General features: G+C 33.4%; 1 protein-coding gene across 1 annotated transcript; it reads right to left on the minus strand.

The window, feature by feature from the left end:
- Positions 1–632: 632 nt before the first annotated feature.
- On the minus strand, positions 633–1,251 carry LOC112523347 (homeobox-leucine zipper protein ATHB-52-like). The gene has a single exon (XM_025132912.1). The coding sequence runs from the start codon at positions 1,210–1,212 to the stop codon at positions 715–717; it is 498 nt and encodes a 165-aa protein (XP_024988680.1). The 5' UTR covers positions 1,213–1,251; the 3' UTR covers positions 633–714.
- Positions 1,252–13,387: the final 12,136 nt, after the last annotated feature.

Below are 13,387 nucleotides of genomic sequence, written 5' to 3' on the forward strand. Positions count from 1 at the left end.
ATTTCCCTCGCTGATCCCTCGCTGATCAGCGAGGGAAATTTTCCCTCGCTGATAGTCGTCGCTGATACCTGGTTTTCTAGTAGTGCATTCAAGTTGCAGAAATTCCTACAACTACACCACCAAAGAAGCTATTTCTGTACTATTTCTTTTAGGTGTACATACAGTTGGATTTACGAGATCTCAACTATTTTTCTCTAACAAACTAAATACTAAATAGAATTTAAGTTTGTACAATTAAATAAAAAAATTTCATATTTAAAAATATTACAATATGTTTTTACGATATTATTTGAAAAGGTATTTTTCAACAAATAAACGGTGTTCTATAAAAAAGAAGAGTTTATAGAATACTTCTCAATAATATCATATATATATATATATATATATATATTATATAATAGCTATTATAATGCCTTATTTAAAAATTGTCCAAAAAAACTTGTTAAAAAGCTTAAATACGTCCAATCAACTTGTTGTAACATTTTTAAATTAGACATTTTATAGTTTGATCCTATAAACTTAAGTCTTATAAAGTACGTTTAGGACGATTAAACATCTTATACGTCCTATAAACCCAATTTTGTTATAGCAAACATTGTTGGACCAATGACCCTTTGATATAAAGAAGTTAGTTCTTATCGAAAAGCAAAGACTTTTATTCGTTCCAAAAGGCATAAACGAGCTTAATTACAAATCGATATATCGAGACTTAGATCACCTAGCAAAAAAATCATGACCATCGGATTTATGATCGAATTGATGATCATCAAAGCAAACGTAGAAATCGCCATGATCACCAAGCAAGCTCGAGCTTCCAACTTCATCGCATGAGCTAGAAAAAGACGGTAAAGAGGCGTAATTCATCGTTTTGGATGAAACCAACAAATCTTTAGCCTTTGCCAACTCGGTTTTCAGCCGCTCGACCTCTCTTTCGAGCCGGTTTTTGTCGCTTGAAACACGTTCGAGCCGATGTTGCAGCACCTTGTGTTCCGTCTCCAGGCTCTGGTTCCTCCATCGGGCTCGTTTGTTTTGGTACCAAATGGCGATTTGCCGAGCCGGGACGCCGAGTTCTTGAGCGAGTTGACTCTTGCGAGTCGAATCGAGCTTGTTGTTGAAGTTGAAACTGGTTTCTAGGAGCTTTACTTGTTCATTTGTAAGCCTTTTCTTGTTGGTTTTTTGTGGGTGCTTTTTGGGTGCTGGAAATTGTTCCATATTTTTGGGGGTGTAATTTGAGGGGTAGATAGATGTATGTAATGTAATGCACTATGAGTATATATTTGCTTAAATAGAAATATCGGTTCAGAAAGTTTCGCTGCTACGTCGTTTTCATGCATGCAAATGGTCACGTGGGGGGTAAGGCCCATTTTAAAGGGACGGATTGGATGGGAATGGGATCCATTTTGACCTTTTACTTTATCATTAGCTCACTTTTAGTCCTTCATTTTGTCAATATGTCAGTTCACACTATTTTTTTTTTCTATTAATGTATAATACCTTGTATTATTATTTTCTTAAATAATTAGTAAAATGCAATTTAAAGATCGAAATAACATGCCCTGGTTAATTTCTTTAAAGTTATTGCAAAAATATCCACAGAAAGTGTAAAATATTAAATTATATCATACATATTGTTGATGGAAATTTGCATAATTAATGATGTTTTATATTTTTTTTAAATGTCAAAAAAGAGTGTCTATTTTTTTCTTTATATGCTAAGCGAACTCGGTATTAATCAAGTAAAATTTCTAATTATTTTCTAAGAAACAATATATACTTCTTATTTATATTAGGGATGTGCAACGGGCAGGTCGGGACAGTTTAGGTGGCAAACCAAAACTCTATTTGGATTTTAGATATGGAAATCAAGACCGGGATTTTAGGTTTTAGATTTCGAATTGCTTCGGTTCATGTTGGTCGGGTTTTGGATTGAGATCAATTAGGTTTGGGTATAGTTATATTGCAAAAAGTATATATATATTCAATCGATTTTAAGGATGAATTTAATCGAGTGAGAGGATTGATGAAATCGATAGTAAGTTTGGGTACTAGAATTTAGGATTTTCAAAACATAATTATATAAATAAATATATTTATATAATATTTAAAAAAATTATGTATATATATTTCGAGTTTTCAGATGGGTCAAGTGGCCAATTATCAAACCCGACCCAAACGCAAATATCACCCCAGAAGTCAGGTTTTGAATTTCGTTATGAATGGAAATGGGACGGGTATTAGGTGGGTAATGCATTCCCATCCCTGACCCTGTCCCGATTAATCCTTGACGGGTTCGAGGGAATGGAATCCCCGGTGGATTCGGGTAAAGGTTTAGTTAAAAAAACAATAAAAACTATGTAATTTAAAATTATAATAAATCGTCACTATATTAATTATTAATATTGAAAATCAAATATATTTGTCATCTAAGTGCTTACATATATACATATGTACATATTTAATAATTAATATAATATATATATATATATATATTATATTAATTAGGGGCGAGTAATGCCATCTCCAACCCCGCTTCGGGTATGAAAATAAATCCTCATCTCATTCCCGTTATGGTCGTTTTATCCGTTGGTGGGTACCCATCGACGGATAAAATTTTCATCTCTAGATTTTGAGGTATTCGGCTTTTACATAAACACCTTATTTTTTAATTCAGGTTTGGATTTCGGACCATTTAGATTTTGCACACTCCTAATTTGTTTGATTATAATTGTTGCATAATTTTAAGTGATGCATTATTTTAAAAATACAAAATAAAGTGATGGAATAGTTTATACCTATATAATTCTCTATCTTTCAATCCAACAACTCTTTAGATCTTCCAGAACATTTAAAAAGGTATTAATTACCCAATATTAAAATGTCCATCAAAAATGTTCTACATCATTAAAGAAAAAGAAAAAGAAAAAAAAGGATCTAATCCTGACTATGATCACCTTTTGAAATGCCAATGACGGATGCATGAGTCAAAGCAAATAGGGGTGTTTGTGTAAGTTTTTACAAAACGAGGTTTATATATAAAAAAGCAAAAGATTAAGGGGTGAAAGTATAAATATAGACAAAGTAGGTGATGGGTCTTTGTTCACGGTGGCATACTCAATTGTGACAGCTATTTAACCTGAAGTGGGTCCCGCTGTTACAAGTCTCACCTTTGACTAGTTTTTTAGTGTTTCCCACATGACATAATTAATTTCTATTTTAGCATAATATTTTAGTGTTACATTACTTGTATCCAGTTTCATATGATTACCTCAATATTTTCCTAAATCTTCTACGAGTTTAAAACTATATAAACTTAAATTTAAGTTTATATGTACAAAATATTGGAACTAAGTTGCATGAATCATCCATGTGGTGTTCTGCAACTATGGGAATTGTCATTCAAATTTCAAAATTGCCAATGTCTGCTTACGTCCATCCCTACCCCTACATTTTTCCGTTTTGCATCTTGTTTACGACAAAAAATTTATTAGACAAGTATATCAAGTGTGTGTACAAAGCATTTTAAAAGGGAAAAAGAAAAACCCAACCCTACACATCCTAGTCCCTCACATAGCAGATAGCACCACTGCCACCACCCCTCTCTTTTATTTGCTTCTAGATCGGCCACCACCCACCCTCCATCTCCTTCAAGATCTGCATCACCACCGTGACTCTCCTCTCCCCTCTATGTGTTTTAAGATCTACCACCACCACCCATCTCCTTCAAGATTTGCATGCATCACCACCGTTATTCTCTCTTTCATTTGCTTCGTGATCCACCACCACCTCCCAACACCCATCTCCAGCAAGATTTGTATCACCAATGTCACTCTCTCCTCCATCCGCTGCCACCATTACCATCACCCATCTCCTTCAAAGATCTGGATCACCACCTCCCCTCTCTCCCCCATCTACTTCTAGATCCACCACCTCCACCTTTCTCCTTCAACAAAGACTTTCAGAGTCTGGGTTTGAAGTGCTTTGTGAGGTTATGAACAATCATGAATGTTCCAACCTTTTCGGAGGGCCTTTTACACTGTGACACCCCATACTTCATATTTGTATATAACATGTACTTCATATAAAAGAAATACAAATTACACCACATAAGTCCCACTAGTACAAAAAAAACTTATATTACAGAAATCTACAACTCAAAAATTCCAAACTATTGTTCTTGCACTAACACATGGATCATAACATGTATCTTCAAAATACATCCATGAACAGATTGATCTTCAAAAACAACAGATAAGCATATAAGGAAAATAATCATATTTCCCCCTTCCCCTTATTATCCCGAGACCCTCTTGATCCTGCAATGCATATTTTATAACACAAAATGAGGGTTAGACCAGAAGGTCTAGTGAGGTAACCCTTTCTTTGCAATTACAAGGTGAAGATCACCAAAATTGGTTAAAATCATATGTAATCAAATAAATACATAACAGCTTGTTATAAATCCTCAACTCAAATAACTCATTCTAAAAACAATTTATAAATCTTTCCTACCATACATAATGCAAATTTCTCAACTCCCCGCAACACACTGTGCGAGACCATCCAGAACCCCCTGTCCCATAAGGACCAGAGCCCCCTTTGGTTCAACAACCAAAGCTCCCTCTGGTTTAACAACCACAACAGAATCACATAAATCAATAAGTTGTTACAAAATCAATTTCCAAATATAATGCAAAGCCCCAACTAGAAAGTCCGTTGACGACCAGAGCCTCTCTGGACCATTTATAAATAGATCCAACACTTTTAAGATAACCAATATGAAAATATTGGCCTGGTAAGAAACAAGTTACAAAATGCCCCAACCAACCAGAGGCCCTTTGGATAACCAGAGCCTCTGGTTTGCATAACCAGAGATGATGCATTTTAAAAGATAACTTTATAAAGATTTTAATATATGACCAAAGGCCCTCTGGTTAAATGTGAAGATCAACCAAAGCTCCTCTGGTTCACGTGCCAAAGATATTACAAGAACCACTTTGAATCAAACCAACCAGAAGCCCTCCAGATAAACAAAACCCCTCTAGTTGAACAATGTTCTGACTTCTAAGTGTTTATTATGAAAATGAAGTTTTGAAAATAGTTGAAATACAAAGCTCGAATCATATAACTCAATTTCCAAATCCAAGGCCTTTGCATAACATATGCCAAGTTTCTGATTCAAGACAAATTGAATATTTTGAAAGAACCAAAATTTCCACATACAACCAGAGGCCCTCTAGTTCCACACAAAGATTAAACAGAGACTCTGTCCTCAAACACTTTTTTTCATCACACTCATAGGATGTGATAACCTAAGTCCTCATATCACACAAATATGATAACCTAAGATTAACACCTCACAAGAATGTGGTATAAGCCTATTATCAAAAGATCATTGCTTCCATAAAAATAGATTATGCCACCCTTCACCAATGTACGCATCTCCTAATTTTGCCACCCTTGTTTCAAATTTACGCATCTCCTGATTGTGCCACCCTTATTTTAAATGTACGCATCTTCTTATTGTGCCACCTTTATTACAACACATCATGATATAATCATGACCCAAATCCTCATTTTTCTTTGCCCATACTCGCAATCAAACCGTTTCAAAACAGAAACTCATTTAAGAACCTTAAAGTTCTCATACCAAATCCACTATTAAACTCAAACAACTGTTAAAAAATCCTTTATCAACTTCCCAACTATGAACCAGGAGGTTCTTTAATTTAAACATCAATTAAATGAATTTGATAACATAAACTCACCTTATGCACGTATTTAGGGCTGTAAACGAACTGAACGTTCAGTGAACCGTTCGTGAACCGTTTGTCAGGAAGTTCGTTTATGTTCGTTTATTTAATAAATTAACGAACATGAACAAAAAAATTTGTTCGTTTAGTTAAACAAACGAACAAGAGCCTCGTTCGTTCATTTATGTTTGTGAACGTTCGTTCATTTATGTTCGTGAACGTTCGTTCATTTATTTTCGTTTATCTATTAATTTTAATATATAATTTTTATTTATTTAGTTTGAGTTCAAATTTAAAAAACCTTTTTAAGTATTGGGCTTTTAAGAGGGTTTTGGTCTTTTAATATTGGGCCTTTTTAAGAGGGTTTTGTTGGGGTTGTCTTCTAGGTCAAGTTTGACGTATTGGTCGACTGGTGGAGTGGTGGTCGTGACTCGTGAAGGGTAGAAGCAGAAGGGGACAGGTGCACTGTAGATCAATTGCCAATCGTGAAGGGTAGGGACAGTCTCTATCTAGGTACGTTCTCTCAACTTTGCTACCTTAAAGGATCGTCATGAAAGAGTATTTTGATTAGGGTACGTTATTCTCATTTTCTTACCATGAACAACAATCATATTTCAACAAAGCAATTTGAGAACTTAACTTACCTAAACTAGAAAGTAATTCAAATTAAAACAAAGCATATCAACATAAAACCCTAATCCCAACTTCGATTGCTTATAAAACCCACCCAATTTTTGAATTCATATGCCAATTCGGTTTCTTATTCAAAGACTTTAACTTTCTTCCCTTTAAACGACCTTAACCCATATGAAATAAATCGAATTTGGGAACTTACTGGACTGTGATTTGACCTTCTGAGTGATGTGTGAAGTTAACTGTTGCACAAAAATTGAGAGAAGAAATTGAGAGACGTAATTATATATATATATATATATATATATGTGTGTGTGTGTGTGTGTGTGAAGTAAATGATACATGAACCCTAAGTAATGTAGATGAAGAAAAGAAAGTGGGGTTTTATATGGAAATAGAGCTAAAAAGAGGAAAAATGGGAAGAAATGTGGAAGAATAGAAAAAGAAAAATAGAAGAAACAAATGTGAGTTGGAATTGGTGGTGGGGGAATGTGAATAGCTTGAAAGTAGAATTAGAAGCGATCAAAGTTTGTATAAATAGTTTCAGCTTTTATTTCTTTTCCATATCATACAATCTCAACTTGATAGATATATAAAAACACACATATATATCATACTTGTTTTTACAGCTTAGAATTTTATACAGCTTAGAATTTTATACTTGTTTTTTCTAAAATTTCGTTGGTTTTATATAGTTAATTTAAGTTATTGTTTTGATTTTTTTTGCATTTTGTATATGTTTGATGTCTCTTGTAGCGGTCCATATTTCTTTCATGATGATTTCTATTTAGATTGAATGCAATCGCCAACAGAAATTGAATCAACGGATATTGAATCAAGTGCAAACACATCAAGAATGAAAAGTACTCCTGAAGTGATTGTTATCAGATCGAATGATGAAGACGACGTTGTAACAGTTGTTGATGATGGTGGTAGAGAAAAGGCCAACATAGTCAACAATGAAGAATCTACTCCATATGCTAAAAGGAAAAGAAATAAGACTTTAGTAGTTTGGGAACATTTTTGCTTGGTGAAGTTGGCTAATGGAACTGAAGTTTGTGAGTGCACCATTGTGGTGAGAAGATAAAGAAACTTAAAGATGGAACCACCACACCTATTTATAGGCATATTAGTGATTGCCCAAAGTTAAGAGCCGTCAACACCATTCATCCAGGTCAGTTAAAATTAAAGGTTGTGCCGGGGAAATTAGATTCTTCTATGGTCCAAAACTGAAAATTTGACAATAGTAGGATGTAGAGAGGTTGTTTCTCACATGATTATGGTTCATGAGTTGCCATTTAATTTTTATGAACTATTTAATGTGGTTATGAAGGAAGCTAACCTCGGGTTTAACAAAATTTCACGTGCATCGGCTAAGCAAGATTGTGTTGCTAGTTATGAGATAGGCAAGAAAAGAATCAAGAAAATGTTAACCGCTGTCAATCATATAAGTATAACAACTGATATGTGGACGTCGGTGCAGAATATTCATTATATGGTTGTTACTTGTCATTTTGTAGATTCCGATTTCAAGCTTAACAAATGCATATTGAGTTTTGTTGATGTACCACCACCTTATTCTGGACTATGTATATATGATTCCCTCTTTAAGTGTTTAAAAAAGTGGAATATTGAAATAAAGGTTGCTACTTTGATGGTTGACAATGCTACAACTAATGATGTGGTGGCTACAAAGTTGATGGAAATTATGAATCTGCAGAAAAACCTTGTTGTTGGGGGAAAGTTATTCCATGTGCGGTGTTGTGCACACATTCTCATTTTGTTGGTTCAAGATGGTTTATCGGAAATTAAAGACATTATTCACAATGTTCGTGAGAGTGTGAAACACGTGAATGCCTCTCCGGGTCGATTGCATATATTTAGCGAACTTTCCAAGCAAATGACCTTATCAAAAAATCATTTGATCTTAGATGTTAATACCCGATGGAATGCTACGTATGCTATGTTGTCTACGGCCTTGGAGTTTAAAGAAGTGTTTGTAAATTATGCTGATCGAGAATCAACATACAAGACCTTGCCGACCTCGGAAGATTGGGACAAAGTTGAAGTTATTTGCTCCTTCTTGGGGCTTTTCAATGAGGTTACAAAAATAATTTCATTATAAGTCATTTTTTCGAAGCTAATCACCTAATTCTCATAGACTTTTATTTACATCTTTTATTTTATAGGCTCCGAATATCCTACCTCTAATTTGTTTCTTAGTGAGTTGTATGGGATTAAAGAAGCATTAGATGATTTTTCTTTAGATGAGAGTAAATATATGAGAGATATGGCTCTCAAGATGAAAAAGAAATCTGACAAATATTGGGGTACTTGTAATTTGTTGAGTTCCATTGGTGCTGTTTTAGATCCTAGATACAAGATGAAGTTGGTTGAGTTCTCTTTTAGTTTCATTTATTCAGCGGATGAGGCACCTAAGCAAATGAAAATTGTTCAAGATACTCTTACTAAAATGTTTGAAGATATGTTGAACAACATAAAGCGGCTAATGTTGTTCAAATGAGTAGTGCACCTGACAAGAGTGAAAGTTGAGTTAAGCATGGTTATAACAAGTTAAGTTCTAGAGTTGGTATCAAGAGTGTCACGACAAATTATGATCAACATATCAGAAGCGTTGACACTTTTGCAAGTGTGAAGTCAGAGTTAGACATTTATTTAGAAGAAGGCGTGTACATTGGTGATTCAGGTGCATATTTTGATGCCTTGGAGCGGTGGAAGGAGAAAAATCTGAAGTTCAGAATTTTGTAGAAAATGGTTGCTGATGTTTTGGCAATTCCGATAACTACTATTGCTTCAGAATCAGCTTTTAGTGTTGGTGGGAGAGTTATCGATGCTCATCGCGCCTCTTTAGGGACGAAGATGGTAGATATAATGATTTGCGGAGCTGATTGACATCGTCATCATTATGGACTACACAAAAGAAAAACCAAGGTAATTTGCTTAATCTTATCAATTATAATACTTGTTTTCTTACAATAACTAATAATTATTTTGTTTGTTTGTTGTAGGAAACTGATGATATGATATATATTGAACTTCCATGAGGTGACAACTGACAAATGATGATGAGAGGATTGTTTTTTTTGTTCAAATGATGATGGTATTTTTTTTTTGGTATATTAATGATGGTATTTTTTTTGGTATATTAATGATGGTTGATGAATAATTATTGTTTTTGTGTATGTTTAAACTATGAACAATTGGTATGTAATAGTTAACTGCATGACAAATAGTGGTGTTCGTTTATTTATGTTCATTTAGGCATGTTCGTTTATGTTCGTTTATATTCGTTTAGACCCATTTGTTTATGTTCGTTAGGCCTGTTCGTTTATGTTCGTTTAGACCTGTTCGTTTATGTTCGTTTAACTTGTTAACGAACGAACATAAACGAACACGAACACACTTGATTTCTAAACGAACACGAGCACACTTGATTTCTAAACGAACGAACACGAACACAACTATTTTCATTCGTTTACCGTTCGTGTTCGTTCGTTTGTTCGGTTAAGTTAAACGAACAAACATGAACAAGCCTCCATTTGTGTTCGTTTACAACCCTACACGTATTTGAAGATGGATCACACATCAACAACTTCAAATTGTATCCCTAAAACAACTTCTTCTTTTTCTTACCAAAGACCACTCAAGAATCTTTTAAGAACACACAGAGAAGAGTTCTTTCTTTCCTTTCTTTCCAAAAACCACAAATAAGATGTATTTCTTATCCACACCCTTTTTATATTTTAACCACAAAAGGCAGTGGAGATAAATTGTTTTAAAAATCAAATATCCCACCCTTACCAATGAGATAAATACTTATCTCATTCCTTCCCTTTTAAAAATAATAACTCGTTAAGTGGTGGTGGAGGTTTTATTAAAATAACAACCCCACATTCACATAATAATGCATACGCATGCATATTTAAACATATGCACGTAACTCACAACAAACCTATGTATGTATATTCTCCTACACATCCACATACACACACACACATGGATTAATTATAAATAATTAATCACATAACCAATAATCATGTAACCAAATAAGCAAAAAATTACCTCAAGATATATAACCGAAACCCGGTTATCACAAAACTTTTGATTACATTATAAAATTAAATAACAGACATACTATATATGTTAAACAAAAAAAAAAAAAAAAAANTAAAAAAAAAAAAAAAAAAAAATCTGAACATAAACAGAGTACAATTTGATTGTTTGAAACTAAGCAATTTAAACCTAATTTACATTAAAAAAAACAGAGGTCTCTAAAGAAATCACAAAGAATTCGATTGCCCTTAACAACATAAATTTGAAGAGAGTAACATAACATAATTAGAATTTACTTGTTCTAATTATGGATATTAGAAGTACATGAGAAGAGGCAAAAGATCCATTTGAATGAAAATATGAAATTCAATCGTCAAATCTGGAACTACTTAAAGTTGATTGAAGAGGGAACAACAAATTAGAGAGGTAATGATGAGATAGGCTATAACTTTATATAAGTTGATAAAAGACCCTAAACACATGTAAAATTAGGGCTCAAAATTTTCAAGTAGATGTTCAAAATCTCACAATTAACATGCTAAGAAACTGCTTCGGAACATTGATGAAAAGGGATTAGAGGACACAAAACAAAAAACCCAATCCATTTGGCATCAGTCCCTTGATTTTAGGTGATGATATGTGAACCAAAGCCCATCTTGACAACATAATTGTATACCTCACTTGTAATCATACAGTCTTCAGTGGCTTGCACACATGAGCAACAAAACTCACAATGGCAGCCATATTCGGCCTAACCCCAAAACATCAAGGATTTTCAATTTTAGGGTTTGATATTAAGCGAAGGATGGTACGTGTAAGCAAAGGTCATTTACTCGTTAAAATAAATATTTATAAGAGGATAGTAAATATGTTTGACAAAAATAGGTGTTGTTTTAAAAGTTCTTGTTTAAAAGATACGACATATTATTGTTCCTTGAAATATATAAAGTTGGTTATATTTTGATTTTCTAAAAGTTTTGAAAGTAGCATCCTCAAATATTAAGGTCTTGAAAGTTAGTCTTTATAGATATATAATTGAATGAAATTTATCCTTTTTAACACAACCCTCTAGAAACTAGTCAATGCTTTTATTTATGATAAAAAGAAGCATAATCTAATAAGCACATTGTTTATGAGGTTTTTATGGTCTCGTCCTTACAATTCATTTATTACAAAAAAGTCATTAAGGTAAAATTTTCATTTGGTTTTCATCCTTGTCGCTGACTCCGTCCATATATATTACTCCATTAAGTGTCATCATATGTTTCACATAAGGACAAGATTGTCAATTCATCTCTAAAAGCTGGACAATGACATTACTTTATCTCCGAAAACGCCAAGCTAATCAAGAACCGGTTAGAAGCCTTAATTAAACTGTCCCAATTTAGCCTTATATGACGACCTAGCTATGGTCCAGGTAGCTCCACCGACTATACACAAATCACAGTCATCAAGGGCCTAAGTAAGCAACTTCAATTGTCCAATGGAGGTACTATAATGTCATCAGGGAAAAATCCCACAAAGCTATAGTAGATAACCTAATCTCAACCGGAAAATGCGAGACCGGAAGAGGACATGTGATAAAGAGGAATATGAAGGAATTACATCGAGTTTTCATGGATATGGCGGCATTGGTGGAGTTAGGGAACGCAGTTGGACAACATCGAGAGCCGTATGAACAAAGCAAGTTTGTTTGCATTATGTCTTGCACAACAGTTGCAGGCGGTCAGAAAGAGCAAAATGTTTAGTTGCTAATCAAATACTCAAAATAATTTCAAACAAGAATAAAGTAAGGAAATGTTATGGGTCAAAACCAATATCGTTAACACTTTGATAAGCTTGATTTGTGGACATGAAGGTATACAAATCTTGTTTTCAATTTTGAAAAATTAAGATGCATGCCCTTTATGGTTACATCTTTTAACAAGTTAGGTTTTTTGTACAATTGATTCTTTACACGAGTTGGGTCTTTGAGGTTAGAATTTTTTAACGAGCTACGTCTCTTGTTGGATCCTTGTGGTTGCATTAAGGGCCCAACTTATAAAAGAAATGCAACCACACTACTCACTTTGTTAATTTTTTCAAAATGAGAGCTAATTAAAAACACCAAACCAATTGAAAAGAAAATAATTCGCTCCTACATATTTATTTTGAAACGAATAAAAATACTTGTTTTAAAAAATAAATTAAACTTCAATTATTAATTACCCTTATTATCTCATTGTGAAACATTTATTAACCATCAACGATTGTATTTATTAGGTATTGACCGTGGTTAGCCTAAAGTTATTATTAGATCTTTGATAATAAATGTTAGAAAATCGAATCAATATATATATATATATATATATATATATATATAAAAGGCCAAGATCAAATGATAACCATTCATTTTGTGTTAACTTTGTTCACCTATCTCAACCAATCAAATTCCTTCATTATTGTAGGTTGGTGTATTGTCCAATTTTTACTTCCAAGGATAGTTTAGTCATTTGGTTACATATGTAACCCCCAAACAATTAATGGGGGGTTACAAAAAATCATATCCCAAGAAATAATCATTTATTTAATTAATATATTTATTTTTAATTATTCGACTTACATGTTCATTATTGTAGGAAAAAATCATATCCCCAAAAATCATCATTCATTTAATTAATATCTTTGTTTTTAGTATTTATATTCCATGTTCACTTTTGTATGAGTTTTAAATCGAATAAGAAACACGGTAGTAATAATATTCGGCGTCGATCAAGCTATGAAATTCAATATGTAACAGTCCAAAATGTCGATATAGTCCAAGATTATGAAGCCAAAGGATTAATACTTGAGTTCAAATGAAACAAGATTAAACCTTTGAAGTAGAGTAGAGAAGAAACAGATTGATGATCGATGTTCTTGAGCGATTTAACAGAAATTAAGCGGAGACG

This window comes from Cynara cardunculus, assembly GCF_001531365.2.
Source record: "Cynara cardunculus var. scolymus isolate 2C chromosome LG 12, CcrdV1, whole genome shotgun sequence".
Classification (NCBI taxonomy): Eukaryota; Viridiplantae; Streptophyta; class Magnoliopsida; order Asterales; family Asteraceae; genus Cynara; species Cynara cardunculus.

What these genes read in the sequence shown, in the direction of transcription:
- LOC112523347 (XM_025132912.1), bottom strand. Translation starts at nt 1,212, where the DNA reads ATGGAACAATTTCCAGCACCCAAAAAGCACCCACAAAAAACCAACAAG.